The following is a 22001-nucleotide window of genomic DNA, read 5'->3' as shown; positions in this document are numbered from 1 at the left end:
AATAGCTTTTCTCTATTGTTTTAATTTTGTCATGTTCATTTGATTAGTTAAACCTCCCTTCTATATCAGGAATTCACTGTTTAACTACAACTGTTCGGTTTCTGGCTGTTTATTTGTTAGTGCTATAATAATGCTTTGGTCCTCAATTTGTTTCCTTGGTTCTACATTCTCCAGTTCCATTTCATTCTTTTTTTTTTAATATCATTTTATGAATACGTGTTTTAAGCTCAATATGTGTTGTATGCTATAGTTTGAGGGCTGAGAATTTCCGTTTATACACATTTTTTTCTCTACTCTGAGGACACGGAGGGTGAAGGAAGGAAGAATTCAGCTCAGGCAGATTGTATTCTCACTTTTAAAGTGTTGTTAAGATTCACCGCTTCTCACAGGTGTATCCCATTCCCAAGGGATACCTTTAAGGCATCTTTCTCTGTTCACCAGTTAAGTGTGAAGCTTCCATCATCAAAGTAGGGTCTGTCATTCCATTTCACCATCTAGAGAAGGGAAAGGTTAGATTATTTGTCTGTTTCTTTCTCTTCAGAATTGAGGGAATTTGTGAGAATTCTTAGGCTATTTTGCATCAGCAGTACAGCTGGGAAGAGGCCATGTTGGGCTAGGAGTGTTGCCATGTTATGGCTGCCATAGAGTCTTTCTGGGGCCATGATTTTTTGAGATTTAGAACATCTTTCTATAGCCCTTCCTTATTTCATTGCTTCTGTAAAATTTTGTGGGCAGTTTTTGGTCCTTTATCTTACTTTTTTTGAAGTATTCGGAGGCACATTCTACCAGGCAGCTTCATTCTTCAGCTTTCTGACTGTTGCTTCTTTGTGTTTGCCCCTGGCTTCTCTTTCTGTTTTTTAAACATGAGTGTTCCCTGAGATGCTGCCCTTTGCCATGTTTCCTCCTATATTATTTATCACAGAAATTTATTCTGCTCCCACATTATCACCTCTCTTTATTTATAATTAATGATGACCTTAATCCTGGGCTTTAATTCTGAATGTTTCTTCAAGTTGGTTAAACGTTTACGCTTGTTTTATTAGTTTGCTAGTGCTGTTGTAACAAAATAGCACAAACTGGGTGGTTCATATAACAGAAATTTATCGTCTCACAGTTCTGTAGACTAGAAATTTGAAAGCAAAGTGTTGGCAGGGTTGGTCCCTTTTGATGGTGATGAAAGAAAGATCTGTCCCAGGCCTTTCTCCTTGGTGTGTAGATGGTCATCTTCGTATCCTTATGGTGTTCTTCTTATATGCATGTCTGTCTCCAAATTCCCGCTTTTAGAAAGGGCACTAATCATATTGGATCAGGGCCTACCCTAATGACCTTATTTTAACTTGATTATCTCTATCTCCAAATAAGGTCACATCCAGAGGCACTGAGAGATGGAGTTCAACATATGAATTTTGAAGGGACACAATTCAACCCATAACATTTGAATATTCACTCAGACCACAAATATTTTCTGCTGCATGCCAGGTACTAATCTAGTCCAAGTACTGAGAACACAAAGTAATGAGGCTCAGTGTCTTCCTTCTTGATTAATGGAAAGATAAGAATTAATAAACAGGCATTTGCAATGCTATGCAATAAGTACTGTCATAGATGAGACAAATTGTTATGAGAACGCCCTAGTGGAACACCCAGTCCTTACCAATAGGATGCAACAGCTGCATAATTGTTGTCCCTGCTTCCAAACCACACCCTCGGTCACCCAGCCCTGGACTCCACCACCCAGTTAATCTTTCCAAACACCACTTTGATTAAGACAGTCCTTGGTTGAGAAACCTATAAGGATTCCTCATTGTCAACAAAACTAAGTCCAAAAAATTCCTTAGCCTGGCTTTTGGGTCCTCCACAACCAAGTATCACCTCTGGAATGTACCTTTCCTGTCTTGATCTTTCTGTTGTTCCCATCCTTAATTCTGTATATTACCAAAATGGACTAACAGACATTCTGGAAACACACCTGGAGCTTTTCTATAATTTCACAAAGGCAGAATGTTTGTTTTGTTTTCTACTATTTCACTGGCACCTAAAACAGTGCTTGGCATATAACATACTTAAGAATCTTCATTGAATAAACAAATGAATGAATTTTCCCATGGAGGTCTCGCTGCGATGCATGCCTATCCTCTCTCCCAGGTGCACATATTTTTGCCTATTGAAATCTTATTCTCAAGCTCATATATCCTCTCCTCTATTATGCCTTTCTTCCGCATCACATGCCAGATGTGAACTTTCATTTCTAGAGGCTGTAGGATTCTCTGTGAACTGTTGGTGTGACCTCGCATTCTGCTTTGCATTTTATATATCTGTGTAGGTATTTATTTTTCCTGCCAAATTGAAAGTTGTTAGAATTCAGGGACCATATTTTAAAACAAATTTTGTGTCCTGCTCAGCACTTCTTTGCACAATAACAGATGTTTGAAGAGAAAATAAATGAGAGAAGTATTGCATTCATTTGGAAACAATTGGAGAAGATGACCTAAGGGATAGAGTACTTGTTCTTGCTTTGCCTTGTTTTTCTGATTTTACATTTTAAAATTCATTCAGCAGATTTTTATTGAGCATCTGTTTTACTCAAGGCATTGTACTAGGACTTAGATTAGAAATAGGAATTAAACTGCCCTTAAGGTAGTTATTATTTCTTCTGACGTAAAAACAAGTCTCATTGCTTCCAGTGGTCACTTCAGTCTGTTAGTCTGGTGGGTCATACATATAGAGTGTTATATTTCCCAGAGACATCTGATCCAGACAGTTTTTCAGATGCTTTTCTCAGACTTATTCATCCCATTTTCTAGACTCTTTCCATATGCTGGGGCTGCTTGAGGACAAGATCATGTCATTATCCTCCTACCCTTCTTTACTACCTAGCACCATTTTATATCTGCTGGTGATTTGAGCAGGCCTTTTATTTGCCATAAAGGTTCTCTGACTCTCTAAGTTTGTCTTATCTCTCTAGTTGTAGAATGCTGCACTGAGACCAGAGACTTAGCAAGAATACTCATTGCTGTGCTTAGTCTGGGAAACTCTGTTATCGTAAAAGTAATAATAAGCACAATAAATAGCACGTGTAGAGTCTTGCTAAAGATTCAACATGAATTGTATTTCCTAGTGGGGCCATTGCTAATATCATTGGTTTCTAGGATCCCTTCATTTCTAACAAGTTGCCATATTAACATATTGAGGTTGTTAAATGAACATCTAAACAAAAGTTTGTCGGCTTCTCGCTCAAACTTATGAGTTGCAATTGTGCTGCAGAGCTCCAACCAAACAGAAATGCAATCTGAATTAGTCTGCAGGGTCATGCATGTACAGTATTACATTTTCTAGAGGCATCTAATTTTAACAGGTCTCTCTATTAAGGGAAAGCGAAGTAATTTAAATCAAGATGAAATAATGGAGTAGTAAGGAGTGGAAGGGATGGTAAAGATATTTGTTTTGAGGTCCTGCTTGACATGGAAATTACAACTCTTAAACTCGATTGAAGAGCAGGCCTGGGTCTATTCATATAGGGAGAAGGTTAATATATACATTGTTATTGGGGGTGGGAAACACCCCTTTTATTTAAACATTCAATATGTAGTCAGAACAGCATAAGTTCATGGAAGTGGTATAACAATTAACAAGTGTGAGTCCAACCCTATGCTGTCTGTGTTTATGGGTTTATAGTATGTTATCTATATCATCAAAGAAACTCGCACAAGATAATATATCTAAATAGCAGATATGTAAAAGTCTCTAGAAAGTCTTATATGGTGCTGCATAGAATGCTGAACTTATCAATCACGTTTTGTTTAAAAGAAAATTCAGATTAGTTTATCCTGAGCACCTACTACCAGGGTGAAGACAGAACATTTAGATGGATGGACTTAACTGTCTGAGCTTCAGTTCATATTTGAAATGTCACTACAGAATAATCTCTTTAAGTCACAGTTCCAGCAGACATTGTTTCTCAGAGATAACTTCCTTTCTTCCTTGTGGAGTAACTGTTCTTCTCCCTTATTTTTGGCTCTTCCTTCTTCCCTGAAGCCATGTGCTTTCCCATGTGACCAGGGTCTGTGGGTAAATATAGTACCTATTACCATAAAGAAACCACTGCAGCCCTGCTCCCTTTTCAGTGCTTGGTGTAGGTATTGGCATGTGACACAATTCTGAGAAGGGGCATTTAATGGGCTTCTGGGGGAATATTGGGGAGGATTTTGAAGCTCCTAAAGAAAGACACAAGACCACTTCAGTACTCTGGATGAAGGTGTATGAGAATGTGACATTTGAAATAATTGCCGCCATCTTTTTCCACAAAAATATCAAAACAAAAATTAACCAACTCAGAAGAAATTTCCATACCTTTAGGCTACTTTTTTTGTGAGATAATACATCCCATTGCTGAAACCATTTTGAGCTAAGTGTTTTGTTACTTGCAGACAAAGCATCTTCCCCGATTTATAACATTCCCATTTAAAACACAGTTAGGTGTTTAGTATCTTTATTTGATATTTGCGTTGACAGTTTTGTTTGCCTAAAAGGCAAGGTTTATATTCAAATTTTCTGTAATTTACTAAGACCTAAGATGATTTTCTCTTACAGATGCTTGAGAACTTCAAGCTTATTTCACTCTCATACTAGGAAATTAGTTTTCTTACATCCTGGGTGTATGTGCTGACTCAAAGATCTCCCAGATTTCACATTTCTTGTGAGTTGTTTTGAATCACCAAAGAAATCTTTTCCATTATTGATTGCACCCCTGTTCCTGCCCTTCTTAATCCAGATGCCTTATTATATCCCAGTGACATTCATTAACTGAATCCTTCGTCACAGTTTTTATAGTGTGGTGTCATGTCTGAGAATGGTTTATGTGGCATTAAGAAGGGTTTCCAAACCTGGTCCATCATCAAACTCTCCCCAGACATACTAACTATGTCCAAATCTCTCTCCAGATAATTCAGATTATCAAGTAGGTCTGGCAACCACTGATATAAGGGTTATAGAAGAGAGAAAAATTGTGCTGACCTGATCTCATACCTAAAGTAAATGGTTTCAAACCTCACTCAACAGTCAGCTATGTAAGAACATAATTTTATTTCTTTACAGCTTAGTTTTTATTACAGGTTTTTTTTTTAATTTTGGGGGGGGGTAGTAGGGACCTATTTCAGTCAGCTCTTAAATATGACCATGCTTCTCCATCCCCCTCTTAGCAAGTTATAAAAAGCTTATGTAATATTAAGTCAGTTGGAAGGAGGAGTCCTTTTAGTCCTCGATATCCTTTGTCTGTAAAGCCATCCCCTGAAATATCCAGGGTCCCGTTGGGTCTTTGGCCACTTGTTCATGCAGGTCTATTTTATTGCTAGCTGCATAACTCCTCCGTTTTCTGCAGCAATTCTGCAATATTTCTGTGTGTGTTGAGAGTACTCAAAAATCTATCTGCTGCTCTGATACCATGCTGGATCATGATAAATTTTCTATGGCTACCTAAGGCCCCATCAGCCACCTGTTCTACCTCTACCCAAGCAACAGAGCCTGAACCCTTCTGCTCTCTATTCTCATAATCCTACTTGGCACCTCACCAGGGCTATTGCCTTTTTCTCCAAAACTTGTGCTTATTGCTTTCCCTCTGACTCCTCCCTTAAGCCTGAAGCATGCCCTTCTGGGCTAGGAGGCATGGATACCTCAGAAGCTTCTTCCTAAATTGCTTATCCATGCCCTTGAGTTCTTCTGTATGGCTAAGTGCCCAAGCTTCTGTAACTCAAAAGCTAGGATAAAACTTTGTGTTTCTGTGCCTTTTGCTGTTCTGTTTCATTCCCAAGGCAATTCACACAGCCTAGGTATTAAATAGAAATGGCAAAAAGTGGGAGGGTGGTGATAAAAGAAATCCCAAGGAGAAACACACACACAGGCACACACACACACACACACACACACACACACACACACACACGAAACATTGAAATAAAATGCAAAATACTGAATGGTAGATATAATGAACATGTATTTTTGCTTCTGCAGTATGTGTGTGTGTGTGTGTGTGTGTGTCACAGTATACATGCATACATACACATACATAGTAATTAACAAAATTGAGAATCTGTCATTTTAAATTATTTTTCACTGAGTCTTTCACATTCTAGATTCACACTTTCTTTTAAATGGAATTTGTAATAAATGATAAAGATTAAAAGGACTTAAACTAATATGATATAATGTACACATCTAAGTGAGTATTTCCTCTAAAATAGTCACCTGAAGCTACAATACAGTTCTTCCATTAATATTGCCACAGCCCGAGACATTTCTCGATTTGTTCCTTCGGAATTGTCCTCGTTTTGTAAACCGTAAGTAGCAAACATTAGTAGTATTATCATTAAACCCACTTCCACTCTACATTCCCATCCCACTTAACAAGGAGTAGCTCAGCTTGATCCATTCTTAACTTATGATTAGTTATGAGCTTGGTTTTTAGAAGCAATAGACAAAGATTTTTCTCTGTTAAAGCCATTTAATGAAATTTTGAAAAACTCGGAAGTTGATTTGTAAAGAAAAGCTCCAAAATTGTTTTGAACAACAGCATCACTGAAACAAATATATACAGTAGTCAGTCCCCTCTTATCCTCAGTTTTGCTTTCCGTGGTTTCAGTTACCCGCGGTCAACCATGGTCTAAAAATATTAAATGGAAAATTCCAGAAATAAACAATTCATAAGTTTTAAATTGCACACTGCTCTGAGTCGCATTATGAAATCTCACGCTGTCTCACTCTGTCCGGCCCGGGATGTAAATCGTTCTTTTGTCCAGCGAGCGTATTCTCCTCACTTCATCTCATCACATAGGCATTATATCATCCCCCATCATCACAAGTAGAAGGGTGAGTACAGTACAATAAGATATTTTGAGAACAAGAGTAAGAGAGAGACCACATTCACATAACTTTTGTTATGTGAATGTTCTATTTTTTTATTAATTGTAATCTCTTACTGTGCCTTATTTATAAATTAAACTTTTCAGAAGTTTGGATGTATAGGAAAAAATATAGTATATATCGGATTTGGTGCTATCTGTAGTTTCAAACATCCACTATGGGTCTTAGAGCGTATCCCCTGTGATTAAGGGGGGACTGCTGTAATTGCCAAAGTGATTATTCTGAAGCAAACCACTCTTATTTGGGTGAATAAATGTTAGTAGCTTATACTGGGGATGACTTTGCCCCAGGGGACATTTGGCAATTTCTGGAAACCTTTTTGGTTGTATCAACTGGGGAGAGGGTGTTCCTGGCATCTAGTGGGTAGAGGTCAGGGTTGCTGCTAAACATCCTACAATGCATAGGACAGCAACTCACACCTAAGAGTCGTCTGGCCCAAAATGTCAGTGTAGCCAAGGTTGAGAAACTCTGTTTTCAACAAACAAATTATTACTTTATAGTCATCCCTCACATTTTAATATACTTAAAAGTTTCTGACCCCCTTTCCCCAGCCTCAGTCTTACTAAATCACCGGGAAAAAACAAACTCAAGAACTCGAATCTTTCTGTCCAACAGTCAGGCTCACAACCTCTTTGAGGCTATTTCTGCTTAACTACAGAGGGTAGGAATGGGAGGGGGCAACCAATTACAGTAGGAAAACAGGGAAGGAAACACACAGGGATCACACAGATTAATATCTAGGTGGAAGTTTCCCTAGCAATCTTTGAGTTCTTACTGAGAAATTCATTTCTTATCTCAGCGTTTTTCTTCCCCAAGACAGCAGGAACAGAGATTCTATCTGAACTCTGATTTTCCAAAGTCATAACCCAGAGAGAGGCTGTCTGTAACACCTTCGCCTGGGAAGTCATTTCAACACCCAGCAGGCTGAGTTCCTACCGCCCGCTCTGACTCACTGCTGACCTCCCCTGTCTCCTTCTAATGAGTCAGGGTGCGGTGCCCTTTTTTTTTTTTTTTTTTTTCCCCCTCTGAGCTGGCCCTTCTCTCCTCCCTTGATATACCATCTGCATTTGAAGGTGTATTTTCCTAATCAGTTTTCCAAGGAGCAATTATTATTTCCGGTGAAGAGCTTGATTTGCCCTGTCCCCTTATCCTCCCTTACTTTGTACAAGGGTAAAGTTTCAAACCACCACCCCAATATGAGGCCAGACTTGGCTTTCTATAGAAAGGTTCCCCAGTTTCATTGCAAACCTCCTTTTGCTGACACCTTTCTGTAGCACATTTTGGTTTATGTGTCGCTGAGCAGCATCTGTGGCTAGCCAGATCTGTTCTTGAAGGTTCATCACTGATGTCTGATTTCCAAAGCAGAATCAGTGGGGAGCCCAGAACCTCCCAAATATCAAAAGAAAGAAAATCTTATGGCCTTGTTCCTGAAAAGCCATAGGCTGACTCTACTACCCCTTTTCCTACTACCCCTTTTTCCCAGGTAGAGTGTCCCCAACACATTTTGCAGGGTTTGGAAAAATCTCTGCATTTGAGGGTCCATCTGGAAATGTTTTTAGATTTCTGGACTCCTACTAGGCACTTCCTGTCACAGGTAATTTCAAGGTCCATCCCTGTCTGAGTGAATTCAACAAGAAGTTCTCCCAGATGAATTCTCCCTTCTGATTACTGTGGAGATAGATTGGAGCAAAGTGGATGAAGTGATCGGATACCTCAAGCACACTCTCTGTGTTCTGGTGTTAGTATCAATGCTGCGTTGCCTTAAGCGGCCTTGGTAAGCTGCCCTGTGTGAAGGGCCTTCTCCTAGAGCAGGGACACTCCTCACATTTGAACTTGACATCTTTAATGCAGGCATAAAGAAGCTAGTCTGTGCTGATTAAGTCCCTTCTTTACCAAATGACTCAGTCACTATGTGATAGTGTCAAAAACAAAAGCAAGATTAATGGGTCAGCTGCAGGTGCTGGGCAATGGGATACCAGCACTAGTCCCCCATCAACAAACTCCTGTTTAATCCTGCCACATGTTTTTGAGGTCTTTGGAGGCAGACTGAGCTCTGACAGGAGCTTTTTTCTCTTCCCCTATAGCACCCACCCGTCTTGTTTCTTCCACCCTTAATGGAAGTATGATTTGTCTACTGTTTTTGAGTTTTAAGTCTCTGCTTCACATACATGAGAGCTCTGGCTTTTCTGGCATTTCCAGCCCTGAACTTTTATGCCATTGAGTATTTTAATAAGGTCCCAGTTCTGCTGTCAGCTAGACAATATCTCTACACCTTCACCACATAGAATAATTTTCTTCCCATCTCTGTGTACCATTGTCTAGCAATCAATTGTCCATGTTAAATCATGGGAAAGGGCAGGGTTGAGGGAGATATGCCTGGCTGTAGTCCAACGATAGCACTATATTTGCAGACAACTCAGGTTGCCCTAAATTTAGTCATTAATTTTCTAGACCAAACCCTACGATGTAATGTTGGCATCCAGTCCATCACTGCTTCAGCTTACAAGGAAGTTCTCAGCAGTTTGTGTTGACTTTCAAGGTAAAATGATCAGATTTTTCTTTGATGCCCTATTCCTACAAAATTATGGCCATTCCTTCTCCTTTGGTGGGCCCACAGTGTTAAGGACTATTGGATGTTAGGTTATCTGCAATGAAAGAATCAGTGAGTCTCCACTCCAGAAAGCTGGGCTGATGGATATCTTCCCTACCTCTCTAGTCCTCCAACTCTCGCCTGCTTGGAAGATGTCTGTTTCTGCCACTCCTCATCCAGTGTAAATCACTCCTATAATTACCTTTCCTCTTCCTCCACTTCAGTCTTGTATAATCTTTGGGATTAGAGAACTTAGTTCTATTTGCTGTCAGTATTTCTGATCTGCATTTGACTGTGGTTTCTTTGAGTCTTTGTGCTTCAGTAAAGGTTGCGGAGAGGAAAGTGGTGTATTGAGTGAAAAAAAAAAAAGGGAAAAAAAGACGGGAATTGCACAGAGAACAGAAAAATACTTTGAAATGTAATGCCATCATATGCCATGTAAAATTAGAATCTTTCACTCTGGTTCCGAATAATTTAAACGGTATTATTTAGGCAGTTTAATTATGAAAATAATGGCTTGAGGCCTATTGTATCAGTGGTTAAAATGGGGGAAAGTAGCTATTAGTGTGGTCTAAAACACTCACATCAAGACAATTAGAAAACATCAAGGGAAGAATCATATATAATCTGTAACATACCAGCTCTGAAAATAAAAGTAGTAGAGTTCGTAGTAGAATTTTCTTTAGATTTGTTCCATAAACTGCCATTCAACTGTATAAGATAATGAGTTTGGCCAGATGTCTTCCAATTAAATTAATACAACTTGTCTCTATGAATGATAATGTCTGACTTTGAATGTTGATTCTTTAACAGATTCTGTGCTCTAAACTTTACAAATATATGTTATCTCATATGGTCCTCAAAACAACTCTGTGAGTTGGTTTATTTTATCTTGGTAAGTTGTAGAATTACCATTTTACAGATTATGCCATTGAGCTTGAATTTCGCCCAGGGTCACACAGCTATTAAGTGGTAAGATTCAAATCAAGGGCTTTGTGACCCCAGAGCCCTTGCTCCTAACTCCACATCATACCTTCACTATAGAGATGATCCACAGGAAACCAAGAGTCCAGGCCAACTCTGGCAAGACCCTGGCATTACCACAGCCAGTCTTAAATGTGAACTCAGCTTGAGGACAAAGTAGAGGCCATCCTGAGATACCTACCTGGACCTGGAGAGATCCTCTGGTGGGGATAGACCCTTGAGGAATTAAGATAACAATCCCTCTTTTGTGTATATGTGCATTTGTTTGGGGGTATTTAAGTACAAATTGTCTCAGTAAAGATGTAACTGATTCTAGTCTTTTAATTTTTCCTTGAAAATATTTTAATTTTTTTTTTTTTGGATAGGTAATATATTCATGTGAATCATAAAAACAAATAATATAAAGTCTTCCTTTTACCCATCTTTTCAGCCCAGTTTCTACCCCATTCCCTTTCCCATGGATAACTTTTCAGAGTTCCTTTTATGCTATAAAAACATGTAAATTTGTATTCTACTCTTTTCCATTTTTTCTATATTAAAGGTAATTATTTTAAAATTCTATACCTTCCTTTGCTTTTTTTACATAGAAATTTATCCTGGATACCTTTTTATATCAGCACGCAGAGCTTCCTCATTCTTATTTGCAATAGCATACTATTTCATGGTGTTAGATGTATTATTATTTATTAACCAGTCCTCCTTTAGTAGATATTTGGCTTGTTTCCAGTCCTTCGTTCTCACTGATGCAATGAATAACTTTGAATATATGTCATTCTGCAAATGCATATGTTATTTATAAGTTTCTAGAAGTAGGATTGCTGGGTTTAAAATATGCATTTATAATTTTTACTAATAATGCCAAATTACCCTCACTAAGTGTTATAGTAATTTGCACTCCCACCAGCAATGTATGTGTTTACCATAGTCCTGCCCACAGAGTTAGCATATTTTTGGATTTGGGCCCATCTGATTGACAAAAAAATATTTAGACTTGGGCACATCCAATGCAATAAAATATTGTAGATTTCTTACTATGATTAAAGTCAAGCAACTTTTTATGTGTTTTAAGATCTATTTGTTTTTCTTTTTCAGTGAAATTTTCCCATTTCTTTTTTTCTTGGTTTATAGGTCATATCAATTTCTAGAAACTCTTTATATATTTGGGACAGTAGCAATTGTCTGTGATATAAGTTAAACATTTTTTTTCCTGTTTGTCATTTGGCTTTTTGTTTTTTCGTCTTGATTTTCATATGGTTAAATTCATTAGTCTTCTCTTATGTCTGTAGATCTTAAGTCAAAGTTAGAAAGGGCTTCCCCACTACAAGGTTATAAAGTGTTCTTCCATGTTGTCATTCTGTACTTTCATGTCTTTATTTTTCTTAAATCTTTGATCTGCTTGGAGTTTCTCTTGGTTTATAGTATAATGTTTGGATCCAATTTTTTTTTCAGCTGGCTATCCAGTTGTACCACACCATTTATTAAATAACTGCTAGTAGTTTGGTGCCCACTGGTTTGAGGTACCACCTTTATCAATACCATATGCCTGTATATAGGCATATATGCGTACATTTAGAATATACATGTATATTCTAAAATGGCTTTATTTTAGAATGCTAGAAGAAAGTCTGAGTTTTCCTATTATCTACTAGAGAATTTCCTTTTTATTGTGGTAAAGTATACATGATGTAAAATATACCATTTTAACCCTCTTTAAGTGTAAAGTTTAGTGGCATTAAGGACATTTGCATTATTGTGCAAACGTCACCACCATCCATCTCCAGAACTTTTTCTTCTTCCCACCATATGACTTGGAATCAAATATACTATTCATTTTATGATATACCATCCACTTTTAAGGTGTGTGCTGATTTCAGAGATGTTAAAATATGGGAAAGAATTTATGAAATAACTGTTCTAAATTCCCAAGTGTATTTGGTATGTTTCTGGACATTCTTCTGTATTTCATTGGTTTGCCTCTTCATGAGTCAATGTCTTACTATTTTAAATGTTGAAGATTTAGAATATCTTTTAATATATAATACAAGGTAGTTTCCCCTCCCTGGTCTTCTTTTTCAGAAGACTTCTTTTTTCTACTATTATTGTCTATCTGTTCAGATAAACTAGGCAGCTTTTCCTTGGCTCTTGTAAATCTTCTTTTTCTTCCTCTTTCTACTCTACTTAAATTGTAAAAACTCACATGTAGAAGACCTTATCATGCCCGAAGATCAGCTATAAATCTGAATCAGAGTAGCTTCTCTGAAAGTTTATATATCTTCTTGACATTCTTCTCTTGGGTTTTTAACTTCAGCATTGCCATGGGAGGTACAGTTCATTCCTAATCTATGTTGTCACATAAAAGGGAGATGCTCCCATGAAAGTCCTTAGAAGCATTGATTCCTTTTGTATCTTGTATATAGAATGTCACTCTTTTTCAGGAATGCAAGCATTGCTCTTACAATGCTGAAAGAAGTCTGAAATGTTTGTGACTATATCAGGGTTTAATGTGGTTCACTAATGCATTTACCCTCAGTAAAAGTGTGTTGGTTTGCCAGTTATTCTTATTAAATTTTTAGCATTTTTAATATTATATTACTAGAAACTTGGCTTTATTTTCATTTATAGATCATAATGCACTTCTTTTTTGTTTTACTGAAGAACCCACTGTAAGAGCCAGTAAATCCTGTGGAAAATGGTCTTCAGTGATTTTACATCGAGGACCGTGAGTCTTTATGATAATTGGATCAAAGATGCTGGTAAGTAACCATATTTCCTAATTGATGCTCATCCTTCCTTTTTATGTTGGAATCCAATATTTAATAGGATTTCTTTGAAGCAGAATGAGAGACTTTGCAGCTTAACCCTCCCTCAAGGACACCCCAAATATTATTTTTATTACCAATTGGTAATAGAGCTCCACAGATGTTCATTATGACATCTATAATAGAGAAAATAGTTTTAATATCCAGTGAAGATAATTGGTTAGTAAATGATGGTGCATTCCAACTCAGTAGCCATTAAAAGTGATTTTGGAGGCACGGTGCTCTTAGGCCTGATTCTGCCCTACTCTGCTCCTAGGGGAAATAATAGTTACTGCCTAGTGGCCCTGTCTAGGATGGTTCTTGATACCCCAGGGGTGTATCAGAAAGGGCAGGGAGTGTTTCGTGGAGTAACCCCCAAAATAATTCTGAAATCCCTTCCTTCTCCCCTTGCCCATTAAAAAAAAATCAATGTTACAGAATAACATTTACTATCACAGCAAGAAGTTCAAAATACCTTACATGAAAACAGGTTATAAATGCCACATATTTCTTTTATGAGGGTCAGCAGTTATTTCTGTGTAGAATCATCAGTAGCTCCTATTTACTTACCTATGTCTATCTAGATTTTAGTAAACCACTAAATGTGTGTTGCTTTTATAACTATTATAAAATGTTCTAAAAACATAACAAAGGTAAATTATTTTTTAAATAGACAAGGAATCAGAGCATTTTAGAGCTGAGATGGACCTAGATATCATCAAAGCTAACGCCTCATTTTAGAGTTGAAGAAACTGAGGCCCAGAGATATGATCTTCCCAACATCATGGTTTGTTGTTGGCAGAAAAAACTGGAACCTATGTTTTCTGAATTGGATTAGTATTCCGGTATTTCACATTTGAATTATTTTACACATGTGTACCACCATTACCACTTTAGATTAGTTTTTATCTATCAACCAGAAATTGCATGTTCACCAAATTCAGGAGGGAAAAGTGCCACCTCTTGACACCTACCACAATTGGAATTATATTCAAGTTTACACTGATTTCAGCAAAGATACACTGTTTCATGGTTGCCATCATTTTCAGTAGACTGCTAAAGACCAATTTTATTTCATTAAAAAAGGTCTCATAAATAGTTTTTCTCCTGAAGAATGCCAAGGATATAAAAAATACTCATAAATAGAGATGCTTCACTCTGCTAGGGGAATGGACAGTGGCTGTTTCCATATTTTCTTCTTTTTTAGTTTTTTCAACTTATGATGATGCAGAGAATATATAGATTTCTTCAGAGATCATCCTTCTCTAAAGGTTTATAGGAGTTCTCAAATTCAGTATTTAACTTAAATACTAATATTTTTTGTTCTTTTCTAATGGTTTTTATTTTTATTTATTTTTTAATACTAATATTTTAATAGCTTTATCAAGTAGAGGTGTACCTTGCTACCTGAACTCTCATGATTTGAGCTTGGGAACCAAGTAGATTTGGGTACATTTTTTGACGTAGACTTGTTGGGAAGAATAGAACCCTTGCTATACAACTTTCGCTATTCACTATTTCAAATGCAGGAACCCAAGGGATTCAAGTAATCATTATGCTAACTCAAGAGCCAAATCGATTTAGATGATGATGACTGTCTATATAGTGCTAGAAGTATAAAATATTTACAAATGAACTTACTTCTAAATTCCACTTCTACTTTTATCCATGGATCAGCTCTTTACTTTTTATTGGAAATACCTATATTTAAAAGCTGAATAATATTAGGTCAGAAAAAAGAATGACCAGGGGCGGGGCTGGTTAGGGAGAGCCCCAGAAGCAGAGTTGCATTAAACGGTGCAGGAAGGTGAGAGGAAGAGGCAGTGAGTGCTACATATCTGAAATTAGCTAATTTGAAGTCTTGAGAGGGGAAGGAAGGTATGGGATGTATAATGAGAAGACCTAAATTGAACTGACACTCCTGTGGATTAGCTGGGTGACCTTGAATGAATGCTTTATTGTTTGCGAATCTCAGTTTCTTTGTTAGCAAAACGGAGGTGAGTATGATATCTACCAGCTACCAGAAAATATGCGTGAAAGTGCTCTGTCATTTGGGAGGTACCCCAACACAAATGGTGGTGGTGGTGGTGGTTACAAATGATGGATAGAGTGTGTTCCTCTTAACATAATTTTAATATAGCATATCACCTTTTAAAAAAGTTTTCTTCACAATTATTTTTTCTTGTTGGGCTCTAGGAGGGTTAAAAAGTTTTGTTTTGGGATTTACATCTTTATAAGAATACTTTCAGGTTTAAGAGGAGAGGTTTTTGCTTTTGCTTTGTGTGTTATTGATCTCTGCAAGCCATTAGGAATCATTTCTGGCCGTCTTAATTCAGTTTTATTTTGCTTACCCTGGGAAGGTCTGAATCCCTGATCAAGGGCCAAGTATTTCAAATGTGTTCTTGGCTTTGGCCCTAATCCTGAGTAGCCTTCAGGAAACTCACTGATATTCTTTGGTTTTCTGATGGCTAGAGAAGTGGTGGTAATGCATAGTTATTTTGTGTGGAAAATTCCATAGCTACAGAATTTAAAAATGGTTTAATTAATACTTAAGCTGTAAGAGGATTTATTATGATTCTTAGCTATGAAATGTCAAATTTTGGAATAATGCTATAATATTTTTCATGTTTAAAAAGCAATTTTCCTCCTTGTGGATAGTAATAATGACTTTTCAGACTGATCTCTTTGTAAGAAGATAGAGTCTAAGTAAGAGTGTTGACATTCTGAACCTTTAGTATTTCGCACAGTACTAAAGGTACATGCTTGCTTTTCTTCCCAGCTTTTTCATCTTACTGGGGCTTGTCATTTGAAAGATGTACTCTTCGAGCTAATACATGCTACTTAAGAAGAGAACACTGTCTTACAAGTAGTTGATGGAAAAGTTCATTAGCATTCTATATATGTGGCACTTGTACTTCCTCTGTTCTCTCTCTCTCGCTCGCTCTCTCTTTCTGTCTCTCTCTCACTCTTAGAAAAAAAAAGATCAGGCTAGTAATAAATCAGAATTTTGGTAATCTATGGGGTATGGATTCTCAGACAGCCTGTGTCCCTATTCTCTGCTTTCTTCTCAGCTCTATTCATGACACTTAAACCTAATTCTGTTGCCAAATAGAAGATGCATCATCAACTTTTTGTCTCTAGAAAAAACAGAGTTCACCTCAAGCCTGAACCTTTTGTAATTTGTGGAATCACAGATTGAGTCAGGATTAATTTTAAATGTCCTCGAACAGTCCCCTCTATAACCCTCCCTACCAAGTCACCATCCACACCTGACTTGTAAACTTCTCATCATGGGGAGTCCACTGCCTCATGTGGAAGTGGGCTCCCCATTCAGTAGGGTGTAACTGTTGCTGAGAATGGAGGCAGGGGAAATAAACCAGTTGTCAGTCATTAACAATAGCCGGAATCTTGAGCATAATATTAAAGACTTTGAATTTTATCTGCTCAGTAGAGAGAGCTAATTTAAGCAGAGGAATAATCTTAGGTAGTGAATTTGGCAGTTTTGTGGAAGGCCAGATGTAGCAGATTGGATCAGGAGGCAGAAAAACCACATAACGGACCACTGCAGAGCACCTACTGAGGGACTTTGAGGTCCTAAATGCAGAAGAAAGAAGCTCAGAAGCCCTGGTTCTCAACTCTGACAGTTCATCAAAGTTACATGGGCAGGTTTTATTAAAATATGGATGCCTGGGACCCATGCTCTAGGATTCTGATTCAGTTGGAACAGAATCATTTTTTGGCCACTTGATTTTTATACACTCCAGAGGTGATTCTGCTGTGCTGACAGAATTGAGATCTGCCATAATAATAGCAGCAACACTTACTAAGCACTTGGGCTGTGTTGGGCCCTTTCCACACAATAACTCACTAAATCTTCTATGAAATACAGGCTATTTTATGCCCAATTCACAGGTGAGGAAACTAAGCAAAGAGAAGTTAAGTCAATGGCCCCAGGTCACATAATGTAGTCAGTAGGGGAGCCAAGATCAAAACCCAGGCTAGCTGACTCCAGAGCTTTGTTAAAATAGGATTAAAAAGCTTAGCGTTTTGTTTTATTATTTGCTTTAAAATAATAGGAAATCAAACTTACTAGCTTTTCCCAAAGGGTATACTGATTTTTTTTTTTTTTTTTTAATTCACAGAACTTAAAAGTCACATACAGGATTTTTTTTAAAAGGCGTGTGCTTAAAATGTTAAATTACAGGAAGAAGTTATTTATTTTAAAATTCTTTACTTCTTCCTGAACCAGCCCAGCATGTTTTAGGCGACTTGTTTTGTGTCTACTGGTACCAGTGGAATAACAGAAACATGATGTCATTTGATTTTCTCCCCCCTGCTGAGTCAATGAAAGAGTAAAATGAATATGTCTCTAATTCAGGAATTCCTTTACTGATACTTTAAAAATCCCTAGTTTTCAACCATACATGTGATGTCTGTTAATAACAGAAACATTTAAAATTGCTTATAAAGAAAAAGAAAAAAGTAAAAATCACCTTACTTTCGTCATCCAAAGATAATAATGTTAACATCTTTCTAGAGATTTTCTTTCGATACTGGTTTTAAGACCTTATTTTATTGGGGATGAAACCCGATGGATTAATGGTTTATGATATTCATGTATTGAAAGTGTAGATTACTCACTGATAGAAGAAACCCATCAGAGTTTGATCAATTCTAATTCTGTTCCTTGGTGGGACAGCTTTCATTTACTGAGACTTCCCTAGTGAGGTATGGACTTGTGGCTAGGGTTCCTTGTGGCCTTTTTAATAGCATATGGCACACAGATGTCCCAGGAAATTTGTAAAAAGGAGAGAAGGGAACTAATAGAGCAATAAAAGACTTTAGTGACATATACTTGATAGTGACATGTCCTGATTTCAAAGCTTTTCCTGATTTAAAACTGTGACAATCTTAAATTTTTTTAAGAAATTTTTAATTTTGAGAACTGTGCTTTTTTGAATGTCAGCAAACTTTTGTTGAATTTCTATTTTAGTGCACGATACTTCACTAAAATTGTTCCTGCGATGACTTGTTTTTATTTAATCCAGTGGCATTTTTCAGTCCACATTTTACTTTCCCACTCTGCTGTGTTTGATGCTTTGACTCCTCCCAAAAATCCACTCTTCCCTTGGCTTCAGGAGATCTCACTTTTGTGGTCTTAACATCTACCTCTTCAGCTGCTCCCCTCAGGCTTCTTTACAGTTCTCCCTTCTTCCACACACCTTTGAACACTGAGTCCTCGAGATTATGACTTTCGTCATTTGCTTTCCTTACTCTACCCACTTTTTCTAAGCTAGTTTCACCACTTTTATTGTTCAGTACTTGTGTGATGATGCAAACCTACCCTCTGGCCCAGATCTCTCTCGTCTTCCAGACCCAGATATCTAAGTGCCCGTGGAAGTCTCCAGATGAATGTTTTATAGGCACCCCAAATGTAAGCTGTTCTAAAACAAGCCACCTTTCCCTGACCAGTCTTGCTCCTTACCCTGTATTCCTAGTCTCAGTGATGGTATGGTTATCAAAACAAAAATTTCAGTGTTTTTCTTAACTCTTATCTGTCTCTAATGTCCCATGTTTAACCATTTAAGAATTTTATGTTTTCTACTTCGTTACTGAATTTCAAAATGATCTGATCCTATTAATCTTCCTTTATCACTATCTAATTTTTAATTTTATAAATTTATTTTAGCAAAGGGCTATTTGGCCAAACTGTGTTCCACAGAATATTAGTTCTACAAGATGTTAAATGATATTCTACAAAAAAATCAGGGCAATTCATTATGAACATGAATCACTACGAAATCCTGCAGAAAAGCAACTTGTTTGTTTAACCTAGCATTCCCAGTAGCCTCTCATTACTTTTGTAGAAAGACTTTAAATCCCTTGCATCTATTGCATAGATTGGGACTTAGTTGTATAAGATATGTGGTAAGGAACAAACTCATTTTTTCCCCCCAAGTAGTCAGTTTTACTATCAACATTTGTTGAATAATCTCCCTTCTCTTCTTGTTTATGGAGCTTTCTTTATCATATTAAATTCCTGAATATCTTGGGGTTTGTTTTGGAGCTGACTTTTGGCTAATTTATTTTTTAAATAGGACATCTGTCAGTATTTTTGAAGGTAGCCCATTTGAATGCAAAATAAATCATCTTTAATAGTTAAAGTCATGCCCTAGTATATCCAGGTGTCAAATGGGAGCTCTCCAGCAATAAAACCAAGGCCAACGGAATCATTCACCATAAAGTCTACTGAAAAAATTTTTGCATTGGGTAGGAAGTCAGACTTGAAGGGTATTCAAAATTTTTCAGTACTTGGCTATATCATTAGCAATTTAAATGAGCAAGGGCTGTATTCTCCCCCCATCTCTCTTTTCCAGTTGGTAGAAGTGATGGCATTTAGCGATCTAAGGTTAGTCAAGGCTCAATTTTGATTCAGATGCACTTGGAAATTTGTCTATTGTTATTTTCCTTTATAGTACCCTGGGTTTATGATGCAATTTAGTAAAATTACCCCTGAACTACTTATGATTATAGAATTAATCACATTTCATCTTGAGTTGCAATTTTTAATTCATCTAACTCTCCTGGCCGGGAACTAGCAGTGATTGGATGAATTTATTCTTTACGTGTTGTGAAGCTAATATATGTTTTTGCTCAAAATATCAGTTTGGTTAGCCCACATTTTGGACACCTGGAACCCACACTTTAGATACTTAGCTGATGCTAAGGTCGCTTTTAGTTCTATGGTTCGGTACATATGGAAATGTCACAGTTTTCTTGAGAAAAGAAGAAAGTTAAGAAACAAAACATAAACATTTTTGTATATAAAAGAATGTCTGGATGGGGCAACTCTAAAATGCTACTAGCGGTTATAGATGGTGGGAGCTTGCTGGGTGTCTTCTGTCCTGCAGGTTCATTCTGCATGCTGTGCTGGACTCTGGAGAATGACCAGTATGGACTATATCCATGGGCTTGTTCCCCTGCCCTCTGGTTTCTGGTTAGTTTCAGCCAGGGGAGAGCCCCAGGAAACTGATTAAAGTGAGGAGAATTGTGTTGGGGTATCAGTTCTGTTGGCCCCTTACTTAGAATTGCCTTGAGCTGGCCGAATCCCTCAGCTGAATGTCACAGCTCCTCTCCACAGGGCTTTTCCATATGACTCTCTCCTGGGTTCTGGTAACCATACCTCTCTTTGCCGTCTGAAGCCTAGGATACTAACAGGCTCACTGTTTCTAGCCCCATCAGTATCCCTGAAGACAGTAGTGATCATTGCCCAAAAACTCCATTGTCAACATCAAGGTCTAGGTGCTCACTTAAAGAAATGTTGGTTGCTGTCAGTTATCTCTTGGCTAAGTGGATGTGCACTTACATCTTGTTTTCCTCTTAGATCCAAGAGTTGAAGACTGGCTTCTCATGTCCTCGCCTCTACCACAAACCATCATCCTGGTACTCTATGTCTATTTTGTTACATCTCTGGGACCAAAGTTAATGGAGAATCGAAAGCCCTTTGAACTCAAGAAAGTGATGATAACGTACAATTTTTTCATAGTACTCTTTTCTGTGTATATATATTATGAGGCAAGTGTCTTCAGTATTCCTAATGGGAGAATTTTGCCTGAGTCTTCCTGTTTATCTGTCATTATGTTTCTTGTTATGACTGTAAAGCTTTTCCAGATTTAAGGAATTTTAGAAACTTATCTCACTAGAGCAGGGGTTTGTCAAAAACTGTTCTGTATAGGTCAGATATTGAACTCTTTAGATGATCTCAGTATAGTCCACTCACAGATAGTGAGACAAATTAACATTAAGTCCAGGGACTTACACATAGTTAGCCTTACTAGGTGATTGAATGAATATATAAATGTTAGTTTTAAGGAAATGCATACTTGGAGAAATTAAGTAACTTACTTAGAAAGTTAACATAGCTGGTAAGTAATTTGAATCCATGCCTGTCTGACATCAGAGCTCATCCTGATTCTACTGAGTTGTCATCATCATGGTAGGAATCTTTGGTTTCTGCATGTTCTAATGAGTTATGAGATGGTGGACTATATTAGTTTGGTTTCTGAAGACCCTACAGAAAGCCAAGTCACACAGCTTCTCCTGTACATTGCAGTGCTTGTTTGGAGGTAGGGAAGAGTGGAGAATCAGTCATCCCTGTTTAAATAAATGGACTTAGAATGTTACTTGGATCAGTCAGAAGTTAAGTCTGAGCTCAAGAGAATATGAGGATGCTTAACGGCAGATCAGGATTTTATAAAGCAGAATTAGCCATTTCTGTACCATATTCCCTTGTTCCTTAGAGAAAATTTATTGACTTGTAAAATTTTTCTCACTCATGAAATTTATATTTTCCAAATTTTAATTTTCAAGGTTTTATAACTTACCATGTTAACAGTGTGATTAAGTTATCTTATGAATCAAGCTAGGAGCTAGTTTCAGAGAAAATGGTATGTTTTATTTATTTTAATTTTTTTAAATTTATTTTTCAATTACAGTTGACGTGCATTATTATGTTAGTTTCAGGTGTACAACATAATGATTAGACATTTATATACTTTACAAAGCGATCACTCTAGTAAGTCTAATACTGATCAGATAAGGATGGTGTTTTAAAATACCACAATCTAAATAGTTTTTCTTTCTTCTTTGTTTCTTCTCTTTTTACCATTAAAATATCATTTTGATAATGCCTCATAAACCTTTGCTTTTAGAAG

At 37.2% G+C, this 22001-nt stretch overlaps 1 protein-coding gene across 5 annotated transcripts in view; it reads left to right on the top strand.

The window, feature by feature from the left end:
- The window catches only part of ELOVL7 (ELOVL fatty acid elongase 7), a 63338-nt gene that overhangs the window by 26172 nt on the left and 15165 nt on the right, over window positions 1-22001 (top strand). For 3 of the 5 annotated variants that reach the window (XM_006906047.3, XM_015599468.2, XM_015599470.2), the window contains exons 2-3: window positions 13145-13242; window positions 20672-20862. In XM_006906047.3, the coding sequence (XP_006906109.1) occupies window positions 13179-13242; window positions 20672-20862 (255 nt within the window). In that variant the 5' untranslated portion in view covers window positions 13145-13178. Of the gene's footprint in view, window positions 1-12657; window positions 12812-13144; window positions 13243-20671; window positions 20863-22001 lie in introns of those variants that run through there. The other 2 variants (XM_025041124.1, XM_015599474.2) reach the window with 2 other exon arrangements.

This window comes from Pteropus alecto, unplaced genomic scaffold (genome assembly GCF_000325575.1).
Source record: "Pteropus alecto unplaced genomic scaffold, ASM32557v1 scaffold70, whole genome shotgun sequence".
Taxonomy (NCBI): domain Eukaryota; kingdom Metazoa; phylum Chordata; class Mammalia; order Chiroptera; family Pteropodidae; genus Pteropus; species Pteropus alecto.
The sequence above is the reverse complement of the archived record's forward strand: the minus strand, read 5'-3'. Positions and strand labels throughout refer to the sequence as shown.